General features: G+C 31.4%; 2 protein-coding genes across 2 annotated transcripts; both read right to left on the bottom strand.

Annotated features, from left to right (window-relative positions):
- Nucleotides 1–1,569: 1,569 nt before the first annotated feature.
- LOC114728834 (agamous-like MADS-box protein AGL29) lies at nt 1,570–2,316 on the bottom strand. Its single transcript, XM_028915791.1, has one exon. It carries the CDS (start codon nt 2,314–2,316, stop codon nt 1,570–1,572), a length of 747 nt encoding a protein of 248 aa, XP_028771624.1.
- A 1,594-nt stretch (nt 2,317–3,910) lies between these two features.
- On the bottom strand, nt 3,911–6,798 carry LOC114728805 (protein IQ-DOMAIN 14). Its single transcript, XM_028915753.1, has 4 exons — nt 6,341–6,798; nt 5,991–6,233; nt 4,564–5,253; nt 3,911–3,944 (listed from the first exon to the last, which is right to left on the bottom strand). Exons 1-4 carry the CDS (start codon nt 6,719–6,721, stop codon nt 3,921–3,923), a joined length of 1,338 nt encoding a protein of 445 aa, XP_028771586.1. The 5' UTR covers nt 6,722–6,798; the 3' UTR covers nt 3,911–3,920.
- Between the last annotated feature and the right edge of the window lie 7,761 nt (nt 6,799–14,559).

Genomic DNA, 14,559 nt, shown 5'->3' with positions numbered 1-14,559 from the left:
AAAAACAGAGCGCCGAACGGAAGCTGAAGACGCACGCGAAGGAGCTGGGGGTTGGGAAAAACAGAGGACGTCGACGGCGAGTAAACCAGCAGGCTCGACGGCATCGTCTGCTTCTTCTTCACTGCTGCCAGCAACGCAGGAGAAAGGAATCATCCACTGTTCCATTATTCCCTCCATGGCAAACCGTAGCAAAATTCTGAATATGACAATTTTTATGGCAAACCGAGGCTAGACTCTATAATTCTCTAATTCAACAATAATGGCAGGAGCTTGAATCATCAAAAGGGGAGTTTTAGTTGCTTTAATTTCCTATTCAATAATTGTTTAACAATTCCTAGGTCTTAGGATAGTTTTTCTGATTATTGGGATAATTGTATTGCTTAATCTGTTTATTATTTGGGGATTATTGTGACTGAATTATTGCTTAGTATTTGACATTGGGCTGTTTATAGTTTTGATCTCAATTATAATGTTGTGGTTATGACATTTGTATTGATTTTGGAATTAATATATTGTGATTTTCTAAGGTGGCTTGGAATTTTGGATCATATAGTCTCTTGCTAGCTTTAATTTTGTTATTTTGGATTTAAGAGTTCTAATTAAGTATTGGTTTTTAGCATCCTTAATCCCATTTTACTATTCTGGTTGCAGTTAGTAAATTGGGATTTTAGGAAAATATTTTGTGGCAACTCGAGGTGGCTCGGTTGTTGGATCAAAAGCTTAATTATAATTCTTAATTCATTGTTTTTAACTCCCACATCTTTTAGAGTGATGATTGCCTGCGTTGTTGAATTGGAGGATTGATTTTATCAGTGTTATCTGTGTCTCTCATTTTCATTTCTTTAATTTCCATTCATTTTAATCACTTTTATATAAAAACAAAAAAAAAGTATTTTAATTTCAATTTGATTCGTAGTATTCAATTAACAGCTTTTCAAAATCAAAAATCTCTTTTTATAGTTTAGGTTACTTGCATTCATTTACTATGGTTTAATTTCGTTTTCGGCTCCTCAAAGTGAAACGACCCGAGTTTTGCACTATATTGTATTAATTCGGTTAATTTTTGGAGTAACCCCAAAGCGACAATTAAGGGCAGTTAAACTTCAGTATGCTCAATTGATTTTGGCATAAAAACCTGCTAAGAATATAAAAAGTAAACGACATTTGTTCTGGAAGAAAAAATAAAATAAAATAAATGATTGATATCCCTTGATTGATTGATTGATCCTTAACTGAGAGATTCAAATAATTGTCTTCATAGGATCCAAAATTGTAACTCAAACAAAAATCCAGAATATTTCTGGACGTTATTATTGCCTTTGTGGTATTGTAATTAAAACCATACGTCCATGCCCATAATACAAATTGAAAGAAATAAAATCACAAGAGGCATTTGACAACAAAAGAATGGGCATTCTACTAACTTCTCCAAATCCTGAACTGAAACAAATCAAAGAATAAATGAACAAATCTATGATCAACCAAAATTATCAACATCCACGAGTTCCTAATCAGTTAATCTCCCGCCAAAACATTAATCAACAAGTTAATAATCATTAATCCTACGCGTTAATAATAAGACTGTCCAAGATCAGTATTCCAAACCATGGAAGAATCATTACTGATTGTGATGTCATTCCAGGAATCCCAATCCCAATCCCACCCTTGATCAGTCGCAACCACATCGTCATTCATCAGAGAGGTGGACAAACACTCCTCGGCCGTCGTCTGCAGCGGCGGCACCGACGAGGAACTGGCCAGCGAAGCCGCCGTCTCCTTCTTCTTATTCTCCACCGCAGCAACCAGATTCTTTTTTACCTGTTCAATTCTTTCCTTGAACTCCACAACTTCCTTCAAACCCATCTCCCCAACCGAGCGGTTCCACCAAGACCCGGGACCAGCACTCGACCCGGAAATATCAGCCATTGCGTTCAGAGATTTCTTCTCGTCGTCCAGTACCTTCATTGCCTCCTCGTATTCCCGCCTCAGCGACGATACCGCCGATTCTTCCTCCCATTCATGACCAACCGATGCGGGGTCCGAGGAGGAAGAGAATGTGCCGGAGAGGTAGCGGCGGATGACGGAGTCGGGGTCTGGGAAGCCGGAGGAGTAGACCTTGCCGTGCTGAGAGAACACTACGACGGCGATTTCAGAGTTACAGAGGAGGGAAAGCTCGGCGGCTTTGCGGAAAAGACCCAACTTGCGTTTCGAGAAGGTGACGAAACGCTTGCTGGTTTGCTCCACTTTCTTGATCTCGATCTTGCGCCTTCCTTTGCCTGGGTTTTTGGTTGATTTTGTAGAAGAAGTGGAAGCCATTGCAACGAAACAGAGAGCTATATCAGCTATGGAGCGAACAGAGCGAGAGGAAGAAGAAGGAAATTGAGAGAGAGAGATTGAAGTTTCCGAAAATTGAAGATGATTTTAGATTTTGTGATCGTTGGAAACTAATTATGAACTCAGCTTTGGTTTTAATTGTGATTGAGACACACAAATTTTACCGTTCCTGTTTCCTAATATGCTTTCTTTCCCACCAAGTCTTTGTTCTTCGTAATCTCCCGCCCCCGCGGTTTAAGTTCTTGTCTTTTTCTTTTTCTTTTTCCTTTTTAATTAAATATAATTTTGGTCCTAAAAGTTTTCCTTAATTATTATTTTGATTCCTAAATTGGAGTTTGTAATAACTCAACTCTAATAATTTCTAAATGAAAGACTTTCAAATAATTTGGCATTAGATGTCAGTGCGCGTGATAAAATTTATAAAAATTTAAATTAGTTTATAAATTATAAATAGTAACTTATTTTTTCATGTTCCATTCAGTGAAGTTAAAAAATGTACTTTTATTCTAGTTAAATAATTTGAGTAAATTAAAAAAATTAGTTAAATTATTTATCTATAATAAATAAGTGTCGTCTCCCTAAAAATATTCTTACTAACTACTCCTTCGGTTCTAAATATAAGACCCTTATACATACTAGTAGAATGATTTTACATTTAGGATCGGAGGAGTATGTACTACTTTCGGTCTTTAATATAAGACCTAGTTGATTAATTTAGAGAGATTAAGAAAATCAGTTAAGTTATTTATTTGCTATAAATATGTATTTTCTTTCCTAAAATACCCTTATTAATTATATATATTAGCTAGAATTACCATTTGATGAAACTTTTAACATGTATAAGTACTAGAAGGACTGCTTTGAAAAAAATCAATGAATATAAAAGATAAAATGGATTGGGATCTTCTTATATTTATAACCAAATTTCAAGTCAAACAAGCTCTTATAATAAGGAACGGAGGTAGTATATTAGCTAGAATTATCATTTAATAAAACTTTTAACATGTGCAATTACAACAAGGACTACTATGAAAAAAAATAGATAAATATGAAAGATGAAATAGATTGAAGTTTTATATTTAAGACCAAATTGAATATTAATTCTTATATTAAGGACATGAGGTAGTATTTAATTAAAAATTATAACAAAAATATGACTAAGTCGCGCTCTGGTTTTCTTCTCCTGCCTCTTAAGTATTTCATTTATATTGAATTTGGAAATATAATTTTTATTATCTCATTATGCTCAATTTTTGGAATCAAGAAAGGCAATTAGGCGTTAAGAAGGTCAATTAGAAAAAAGCTTCGGAAAGAGAAATAAGGACGGAAACGGGGCGGAATAAACAACGCTGCTTGGAAATATATTACTGGGAAAAAAATTTACACACAGATAATAACCTGTTAAACTGTCTTCCTCACGAAACAATTCGCAAACATGGTCAAATTTTAAAAAGAAAAAACAAAGAAGCATAAAAAGAAAAGAAAACAAATCTCTACATAATTGGGTCTCGAAATACAATTGAACATTATTAACCCATGATGTTCCTGCAAAACTGGTCCCTTTTTGTTTGCAGGAATTTGTTTGGTTAGTAGCACCTTCCTCCATAAGGCTGCAACCATAAACAAACACAAGCAGTGAGATACTAGTATAGCAGAATTTTATTACTACCTCCGCTCCTAATTATCAGAGTCAGTTGACTAATTTGAAGAGATTAAAGAAGTAAGTTGAGTTAGCTATTTGTCCTAAATAGGTGTTGTCTTTCCTAAAATATCCTTGCTAATCAAGTGTATTAACTAGAACTATCATTGTTAAAAAGGCTACTTTGGAAAAAATATATATAAATATGAGAGAAAAAGTGGATTAGGGTCTTATATTTAGGATCAAAATAAAAGTCAAATAGGATCTTATATTAAAGACCGGAGGTAGTAATTGTTATCTCCGGTCCTAATTACAAGAAGTTATTTATAAACTACAAACAAAGTCTTATAATTAAGATCATAGGTAGTATTATTTTTTGAACTAGATGAGCATATACTTGCTTCTTGAGATTACAAAGGGGGTCGAACCTATAATCTTCTATTTATAAGACGGTTTTATCAGTTATTATTAGTTATAAATAGATGGCTGAGAGATGAACTTGGCCCTTAATAAATCCATCTCTCAATGAATTAAATCGTGTATGATGAAAGAAAGACTGAAAATGTAGAGGAGAATTAGGAGGCACTTACATCAAAAGTAGCAAGGGACTTGCAGTAGTTAGTACTAGTGAGAACAGTACTGGAAGATCCACACTCGCTCTCCTTCAGTGAAGCTGAGGATTTATCAAGCTTGATCATGGACCATGGATATTGGTAGTTATGCGCTGTGGAGCCCACATGAGAAGACGACCTCTGCATTCTCACGGGCCTCGGCACGTTCCTCCCTTCCACTGAAGCCCGTCGTCGGCTTGGCTGCCGCTCAAATGTCTCCGGCGGCCGCTGCTTTGGCGCACTCTGTGACCTTGCCTTGGCTCTAGAAGATTCTGTGTTGGCCATGTAGTTTGGGAACAAAGGATAGTCATGGGACATGACTGATTCTGCATAGGGTGGCGGTTTTGGGAAGGTGAAAGGAAGATGTTTTAGATCTTCGGGCCCGGATATGGCTGAATAATAGAGTTGTGGGCTGCTTTGGGCCGTGCTAAAGGAAGTACAGTCCTCAAAGTGCCCACTGTAGGCCCGTGGGCTCATCTCTGTCAAAATTGATGGGCTAGGAGAGGCAGCCCGATGGGCTTCTTCCTTTGGGGAATAGTATGTGATATGGTAATTTGGGTTGAAGTTATTGTTGTTGATGTGGTTTCTTCTCCTTCTAGAGTCACCTTTGGTCTCACATACATCCATTTCCACTATCTTGATGTTCTCTTCCAGGCTCATGTCCATTTCCTACATTAAAAATTTCACAAAAAGAAAGAATTTAGTTAATTTTCATAAAAGATTTAATTAAGGAAAATTAGTAAAAAAATTTCTCACTTCAAAAATTATTGCCCAAAAATACCTAAGGACTCATGTCTTGGAACAGGTATAACTCATTTTCAATTGTCTATAATGTACTTTTAACTATGTATAAATGTTTCTTGCTTTGCACATAATTAAAAATAAATTGCACAAAATTGAAAAAGAATTACTCGCTGAAAATAGGATGCACTTGGATTCTTAAATAAATTTGAAGTACCTTTGCATTCAGCAAATTTCATTTTAATTAATAGGAAAGATCATCAATAGATCAACCATATGTTCCAATTTTTTTTTCTTAAATATTAAACTTTGTTAGAAGACTATACTTAAATTTTAAAATTTAGATTGATAATAAATCTAAGCATAATTTAATAAATCAAATCATAAACTAATTCAATTTAATTTTTTTAAAAAAAGAAGAACTAGAAAAAAAAAAAAAACAACCTTTAAACATGTTCACACGTGTTTAGCAACTAAAAAAAAAAAAATCACATTTCGTCCACCGACTGAAGACCAGACATGGTCAATCTATTCCCATAGCAGATTGACTAGAGTAAGCGAAAGAAACACGGCATTATTCTGCAAATTCATTCACCCTGGGATCACCATCCATTAACCTTATCCATCTTTTGAAGACAATTAATGAGGGAATTAAGAAAACTCACATCATCATAGATCTGCGTGAACATGTTTTCTGGTAGCAGTCTTCTGTGATTCGAGTGTCTGTGATTATAGTTCTGATCTTCCGATGAAACCATTCGAATCCTATGAGCTCGAGCTCTTGCCTGTGCCGTCACCAGAGCCTGCATTCTTCTCAACGTATCTGTCGCTTGCTTCCTCACCAAGTGACCCCTCACCAGCGCCTGCAATTTCACCAATCCTCTCAACGCACACAGCGCCTTCCTCGCCTGTTCCAAATTCACCAAACACTGCTTTCAGAAATCCGACAAACAATTTGTGATTCATAATGATATTATCGATGATTTCTGTGAAGGATTCCGATGGATTGATATACCAAGTAAGAACGGAAAACAGATTGAATTTTAATGGCCGCGGCTTCCTCAGCGGTTATAACGGCGGCAGCCTGTGCGGCGGCATCTGCTGCGGCCAGGGCGTGTCCCTTCGTCTGCTGCTCATCGGCAGCAATATCTGTCGGTGAGTTAGAAGCGACAGGGTTTGACTCAGCGGGAGTCGGCGTCGTGGCGGCTGTCGTTGTGGTCGATGAGGCCGAGGATCTTCGGAAGCTCCATCGTCGTTTCTCTTTGGGAGCAGTGGTCGGCGGGGTTCGATCTTGTTCAGGAATGATGTCAGTGGTTTTGGAACATTTGTTGTCTTTGTCCTTGTCTTTCTTGCCGCCGGTCAAGATGCTTCGGAGCCATTTGCTGGTCTTTCCCATGGGTGGGGAAGGAGGAAGCTAACATGGAACAGTGAAGAAGAAGAGAGATGGAGAAGAAAGGAACAAGACGAAATGCAGATCTCTTCTTCTTTTGGAGGCTGTGTGCTGCATAAAATGTGATGCGTTGCTTTCAGTCTTACAACATTAATGGCCCAATTATTAAAACTCAGCTCTGTTTTTTCGACAGCCTATTCTCTCTGTCTTCTTTGTATTTATTTGCTGCTGTCCCAGCCCAGCCAAAACGAGTAATATTTGAAGGGTTGGTTTCAAGGAAAATTCGCTACCATGTCCATAACTTTTTTAGTTTACAAGATTAAGGTTGATGTAGTAGCATGAAGTATTTTTTTAATATATAATGATTTAGGAAAATTACAAAAAATTAGGTAAGCCCATTTGCTGATTGAATTTTCATCTCCAATGTTTATTTTAAATATTGCTAAATCTAATTGAGATATTTTAAAATATGATTCCATCCACAAAGTTTAGGTTCGCAATACTTAGATAGGAAAAACAATTTGATTGAATATTTATTTTTGCATTTTTACAAAATTATACTCCTCTGATTTAAATATAAGTGTAAAATGAGTCTTGTACTTAAAATGAGAGAAGTATATAATTTTTTTGGTGAATGTAAAAATCTATTTTTTTTAAGGACAAGTTGCTCGAATGCATGCGTACCAAGATAGTCTTATCTTTATACAAATAAAATTAGCTTTAAAAAAAGTTCTTACACATTTTACAAGACAAACCTAATCAATATTTTTATTACTTCTTACTATCTATTTTTGGTCATTAATATAAGAGCTAGTTTAATGTTCAATTTGATCCTAAATATAAGACCCTAATTCATTTTGTTTATCATATTTATTTATTTATTCTGAAAATAGTCATTATAATAATTGTACATGTTAAATGTTTCATGAAATGGTAGTTCCAGCTAATACACATGATTAGTAAATATATTTTAGGAAATACAGTACCTATTCATTAGAGATAATTAATTTAACTAATTTTTTTTAACCTACTCAAATTAATAAATTATTTTTTTATATTAAGCACTGGAAAATTACTTAAAATAAATTAATCTAAAAGTCGCAATGTGGCATTGTCCATGAAATTAAGGGCCAAATTATTTGTTTTGGATCAAACATTGAAAGAATGAAATCACCTACAAGTAGTCACATGAAGATAATAGAGTACCCGACTTACCTCTAGTGAAAAACTAAAGCCTAATCACAAGCTGGTGCTCGCAAAATAATAAAGGGGGAAAAAATGGTTTTGTACTACAACAAAGTTTTTTCCTTTATATGGATTCTATGAAAAGTGGTAAAAAAAAAATGTTACGGATTAGCGGTAGCATTAAAATATGAATAATACTCCCTCCGTTCCTTATTATAAAAGACATTTGATGTTTATAGCATGTTCTTATATATAAGAGACACTTAAAAGTTGGTTTTACTTTTTTGTATTGATTTTCTATTTTACTCATATTTATTATCTCCAACTCACACCCTCTCTCCCTCCCACTTCTTTTTCTTTTAATAATTTAATTGTTCTCTCTCATATTCTCTTTCCTCATTAATGAGGACATTTTTAAAAAAAATTATACTTTTTACATATTAATTGTTCTTAATTAATTTTAACTATTTTTTTATCAACGTATTTCGATTATTTGTCTCTTATAATAAGAAACGGAAGAAGTATTAAATAGTGGGACTTAATGTGTTAATTTTATGGGATCATGAAATTAGGTACGAGGGAGGGAAGAAGGCAGCAGAAGCAACATATTGGAAGAAGGATTCGATGCCTCTGAAAATGGAGATCTGTTTGAGTTCCAATGGCGTCCCCACAGGTAGACGGGAGTTCAGAGCGGTCGACAAGGGTGTTTCCGTAATTTCTGCGTTCAGTAGCCATGTGAGTGGGCCAAGCACTGGAACATGCGCATCCCTTCTAAAATACTCCTTAATTTTTTACTTGTGGAAAAACATTTTGCAGTCTGTTTGGTAGCTATTTGTTATTTTTTAATTAAAACTTTTAATTTTGTTTTGTTAATGCTACTAGTTCCGGTAATTTTACTCCGTCAATACTATTAGCTTTTGTGAAAATGCGAATGGTATAAACAAAGCAAAATAAAAGATTGTCACAGAAAAAAATAAAAGGAAAATAAAAGATTTAATTGAGAAAAAAATGCATACATACAAAGTTAAATACCTCTAAAATGTTTTCCTTTTATGTATTGTATTTTTGGGCAGGAGGAAGGAAAATGCCCCTCTTAAGGGCTCCCCATAGAAAATGAGGAGATTTTATGTAGGGCTATGGGGGTCCACTATTTTTTTTTTTTTTGAGTTGTAGTTACTTTCTAATGTATGTGATTGCATTTTGAGGGTCGGATTGAATGGAAAAAATAGCTTACTTTTAATTTGATTTTTAAAAAATTTATACTAGATAATATGATTTATATTTGGATTGACTTTTATAAATAAGCAATTTTGTAAAAGTAGAATTAGGATTATTATTGAAAAAGCAGGTTGAGTGGTAAAATGACCAAAAAATTTGCATAATATAATAGTTTTAAATTATTATAATAGGAAGAAATTATATTTAATGCATAAAATGTATTTGAATTAGAAATCATAATAATGTGAAAATTTTTGAACTAAATAATATTATATGATCAATTTGACAATATGCTATGTACAATTTATGTAAATATAGAATGAAAAATAATATTAAATATTAAAATTATTATTAAAAAAATCATGTTAAAAATTATTTTCATTTAAGAGAGCATTAAAAATAAATAACTAAAAACTTGTTGGGAAGCATGAAGAATATGCATAAAGAAGTATAAAGACAATATAAATTGTTTTTGTATAAGTCATAAATAGATTTAAGTTGCTTTTGCAATTGTATTTTTAAAAAAAACTGCTTTTTGCCTATGAAAAATTAGCAATCGGGCTCAGAAAGTAGTTTATAAGCACTTCAAATGCCAAAAAATTAATTTACTCAATTAACCAAATAACCCATCATAGAATTATTCAACAAAAAAAAATTAAAAATTTTGAAAACACATGGAGCGCGTATATGTTTGTTTATTTATTTGTAGAAAAAAATTAGATAAAATTCCTTATATGACATTGTAACTCATTGTTAAATTCCGATTAATGCTCTTTTTCTATATAACTAGTACAAAGTAAAATTCGATTAGTTTTAAGTGGATGAAGAAATCAACAATAAACAATAAAATACATAATGAAAATTTGCTTGTAAAATTTTGTGAGAAGGGATGGCAAATGTTCACTTGAAGGAAATGCTAGAATGATAAGATGGATGGATCCAAGAGCTTTTATGCCATGGGGCAGTGTCTCAATGGATTGGTCCAGAAAGTTGTATAATTATATACACTGCTTTGGATCAACCAAGTACTTTTTAGAAAATAAAATATATAATCAACAATTAGTAAGAAATCAATCGATTCATAACTTACAAAGTTGTGAATTCAAATCCAATTATTAATGTAAAGACATTGTTGGTAGGTGATCTGTAAATATTTCTGTAAGCGTTTTTTAAACTTAGAGATATGCTCTAACTCTGATGAGTCTCCAAGACCCAACTTATCTGACTTTTTTTTAACAAAATAAAATAAAATAAAATAAATATATATTAAAAATTTAAATCGATGAAAAAGAATCCAAATTAACACCCCACACACAAATACGAGAACGTTCAAGCCATAAGGATTTGGTCTTTATTTAGTTATGTAATATATGTTTGAATACGCAGAAAAATATTTTTAAAAGATGAATATAAAAGTATAAAACCATGTGGCCTTATAAGTTATAACATAAGGCGCCCATCATTAGACAATGCATTTGTTTATTTTCTTTCTTTGTTTTTTTATACAAATTCCGTTTAAAAAAAATAACATAATCATAAAAAAAAAGTATTGAAGCAGTATTAACCTGTTATCATTTTTTACATTGAATTACATAATACTCACTTGTTAATAAACTTTTTGATTTTTTCCCCATATCAAACATTGTCTCAATATAATATTCTCAGAAAAATTAATGAAAACAGTTTTATGACGCCCTACGAAAAAGTATAATAAAAAACAATCTTACAATAAGTAAGTAATATTAACCGCCTGTTATTATTTTTCAAATTAAAATTTGTTATAAAATATTACTCACTTATTATTAAATTTTTTAGTCACTATATTTCTTTGTTTTGAGACTTCATGTAAGCTTCCCCCAAAAATTATTTTATTAGTTTAGATGGGCACCGAAAATGTGATCATTAATTTCTGTTTTTATTTTAGGTGCAATGAGACAAAAGCAGCCACACAAGTATAGACAAATGTATGGATAGATATTAAATTAATGGGGCTACATGTATAGGAAGTAGTGATTAGGGTGTGGAAGTGTTCAAAAGGATATCAAATAGATCATAAACAAAAGATGTAGTTGGCGTCTCACATGGCATGTTCATTTGCTCCCCCTTTTTGACTCGTTGTTCTCTTTCCAGTGTCCTGGAAACACCCACACCTCAACCCTATTCGCGTGATATATTTTATTTATTTCTTAAATGTGAATGAATCAGCATTGCACACTAACAGATCAAATAATAATAGGGTTAAGATTTAAATTTTTTCAAAAATTTTGATTTAAGAGCTTTGAGTATCCGAATTTTTTTTGGGTGTAAATTTGTTTCAAAATTAACATTAACTATTACTCCCTCTAGTATTACTTTATAAGCTTTAAATTTGAAAAAAAGTGTGGTCCATTTTATAAACTTCAATTTGCGATTTGTTTGAACATTTAATGTATTTCTTTATTTTTGCTCTTAATTATTTATTCTCTCTCCTTTATTATACTCCCTCTTATCATATTTTCCCACACATTCTCTTTCATCTTTTTTCTCATTTATTATAAGGATATTTGGAAACAAAACTATATTTCTAACATATTTATTGCTTCTAACTAATTTTAACTAATATTTTGTTATTCGTGAATTAGTTATTTAAAGCAGAGAGAGAAAGTTTTGCTTAGTCCTATTAACAAGTCATTTTATTAAATTCTTAATATAAATATAGCATTTTGTCCTTCATTTATTATAGTGTGAATATTTTTTTAAAAATGTGTGAATATTGAATATGAATGAATTTAGAAAGTTATTCTATTTTAATGCAGAGTTAATACAATTCAAGATTATTTTTTTTTGGGTATATCTGGAACATGCTAAAAGCTAAGTGTCTTACTATTTTACTCCCTTTGGTCCTTATTATAAATTTTAAATAACTAATTCATGAATAACAAAATATTAGTTAAAATTAGTTAGAAATAATAAATATGTTAGAAATAAAGTTTTTTTTTCAAATATGCCCTTATAATAAATGAGAAAAAGAATGAAAGAGAACGTATGAGAAAATATGATAAGAGAATATGATAAAGGAGAGAGAATAAATAATTAAGGGCAAAGATGAAAAAAAAAATACATTAAATGTTAAGACAAATCCCAAATTGAAGCTTATAAAATGCACCACACTCTTTTTTAAATTTGAAACTTATAAGTAGGATCGGAGGGAGTAATAGTTAACGTTAATTTTTCAGGCGTAATTAAAAGTAATGAATGCCAAGTTAATTATATTCTTTTATAATAATTGTTTATATATTTAGGTTTCATGTTAATCACGTAACATTGGTTTTTTAAGAATCAAATTGCGCTTTAATGGGTAAACGAGAGGGTTTATATGTTAATGCAATTGAAATGACAAAATATGTAGCTTCATTTTCCTCTTATTTATTCGGGCTACATATACATAGGGTGATGTGTATTTTATTTCAAAAAGAGAAAATGATTCTATATCAAAATATCAGTATGGACGTAATATAAAATCTAACTCAACCAATTATTCATGAATTATAAATAATAGTAGTGCAATTCATTTGCTGACAAGAGTAGTTTTTCATCTAAACTCATCACCTGTAACTATGCGTTTATGAGATGTTGAATCGAGCTTCAAGTTATATTTCAATAATATTTTATGTAATAAATTAATAAATTGAAAAGAAAGTGATACGGACAAGAATTTACCATATATAATGGCTATAAACATAATACAAATTAAGTAGGAGTCATTTACAATAACAATGAATAAGTTTGGGTACATCTTGGATTGCTTAAATGATATTGGAATGTTGTCACTGAAAATATAAGAAAATCTCAGCCGTGAATGAACCACAGTTGTTTTTTTTTTTAATTTTTAAATATGCAAAATATATATATATTCTTTATCTCTTTTTGTTTTCTTCCCCCGTAATTTAATACCTTTCCAAGAGTCAAATCTAGTACTTCTCTGGTCCTTAATATAAGACCTAATTGTTAAATTGGTTTTGGTTTTAAATATAAGACTTATTTCTCATATTTATTAATTTTCTTTAAATTACCCTTATGGATACTTCCTGAACCGTAATCAAGTAGAAGAGGAAAAGGGGTATTAAGAAAAATGATTATGGTATTTTAAGAAAAACGTGTCATATTTTTTATAATTAACTAACTTACCTAACTTTCTTAATCTAATCAAATTAGTTAAATAAGTTTTATATTAAGGACCGGAGGAGTATTATTTTATATGATTAAGTCATGAACAAACCATTCAATGCATCTTCTATGAATTATTATATGAGTAGAATCAAAATGAGACACATTTCATTTTGTTTGATCATATGAGATAGGATCTGGAGACACTGTTTCTTGGAAAGTTCTTCCGAATGAGATTGATGAGGTGGAAGATACAGGTAATGTCAGGGTCTCCCTCAGTTCAATTACGCAATTTTTCAAAAAAGTAATATATGTACTTTACTTGATTAACTCCGTATTTCTCAAAAATTACAATTACATATATACATTTATTAAAAAGAGTACTTTTAATTTGAAATGCAAAAATGTTAGGAAAGTAAAATTTATCTGGATCTACTCTGGAGTTTACTCTTCCACGTATAGTTGTGAAGGAGGTGTAAGACTCATCTTCCCAGAAATTAAAATTAACCATTTTAACAAGCAAAATGAAATGTGTTTCACTATGATAGGTTCTAATACTGAGTTCTCATATATATATATATATATATATATATAGAGTATTATACTACCTCTTCATCTAAATATATATCATACTTTAATTCATTTTGTCTTACAGATTTATAACTTATTTTTTAAAGTATCACTATTAGTTACATATACTAAGGAGTTTTCATCTAATGATAGTCATGATATAAAAGAATCAACTCATATTTATTACAAATAACTAACTTAACTAATTTTTTTAATATATTCAAATTAATTAAATACCTCTTATATCAAGAATCAAAAATATTATATATTACGTAAAATTAATGAAATGTTGAGAAAATAATGCATATATGCAATGTATGCATGTATGACATTTACTTTGTATGTATTTATACTTTTTTTATTTCTTAATATGATAATATTTTAATTATCGCAAAGATAAATTAATCACTCTATTGAATGCATGTACAAGACATGTCTTGAACATCAATCTCAATAATCTGATAACTGTTCATATAATATTTGATAAAGAATATTTTTTCCATGGGTGGGGCCTACAAGAAATTATTTCTTGTGTTCTTCCCCCCTCTTGAATTCATATTGATTTGGACACGTGAATGCGGTCCAAATAGCTTGAAGACATTCTGTAATTCACCAAACTAAAGATTAATTAATTATGTAGAGCTTTTTGTTGTCTACTTGATTATTGGTTAACTATAAATACTTGACATTAAATCAAAACATTCTTCATTTTTTTGGAAGTGTTG

Source organism: Neltuma alba, unplaced genomic scaffold (assembly GCF_004799145.2).
Source record: "Neltuma alba isolate B1F8T4 unplaced genomic scaffold, ASM479914v2 tig00012576_pilon, whole genome shotgun sequence".
NCBI classification, from domain to species: Eukaryota; Viridiplantae; Streptophyta; class Magnoliopsida; order Fabales; family Fabaceae; genus Neltuma; species Neltuma alba.
Note: the sequence above shows the minus strand (reverse complement) of the source record. Positions and strands in the feature narration are given on the sequence as shown.

Excerpts from the sequence above, each read along its gene's own strand:
- LOC114728834 (XM_028915791.1), bottom strand. The coding sequence starts at position 2,316 with ATGGCTTCCACTTCTTCTACAAAATCAACCAAAAACCCAGGCAAAGGA.
- LOC114728805 (XM_028915753.1), bottom strand. The coding sequence starts at position 6,721 with ATGGGAAAGACCAGCAAATGGCTCCGAAGCATCTTGACCGGCGGCAAG. Across the intron at positions 6,234-6,340 it reads CTGTTTTCCGTTCTTACTTG|GCGAGGAAGGCGCTGTGTGC; the intron begins GTATATCAATCC and ends AATTTGGAACAG. Across the intron at positions 3,945-4,563 it reads AGTCCCTTGCTACTTTTGAT|CCTTATGGAGGAAGGTGCTA; the intron begins GTAAGTGCCTCC and ends TTATGGTTGCAG.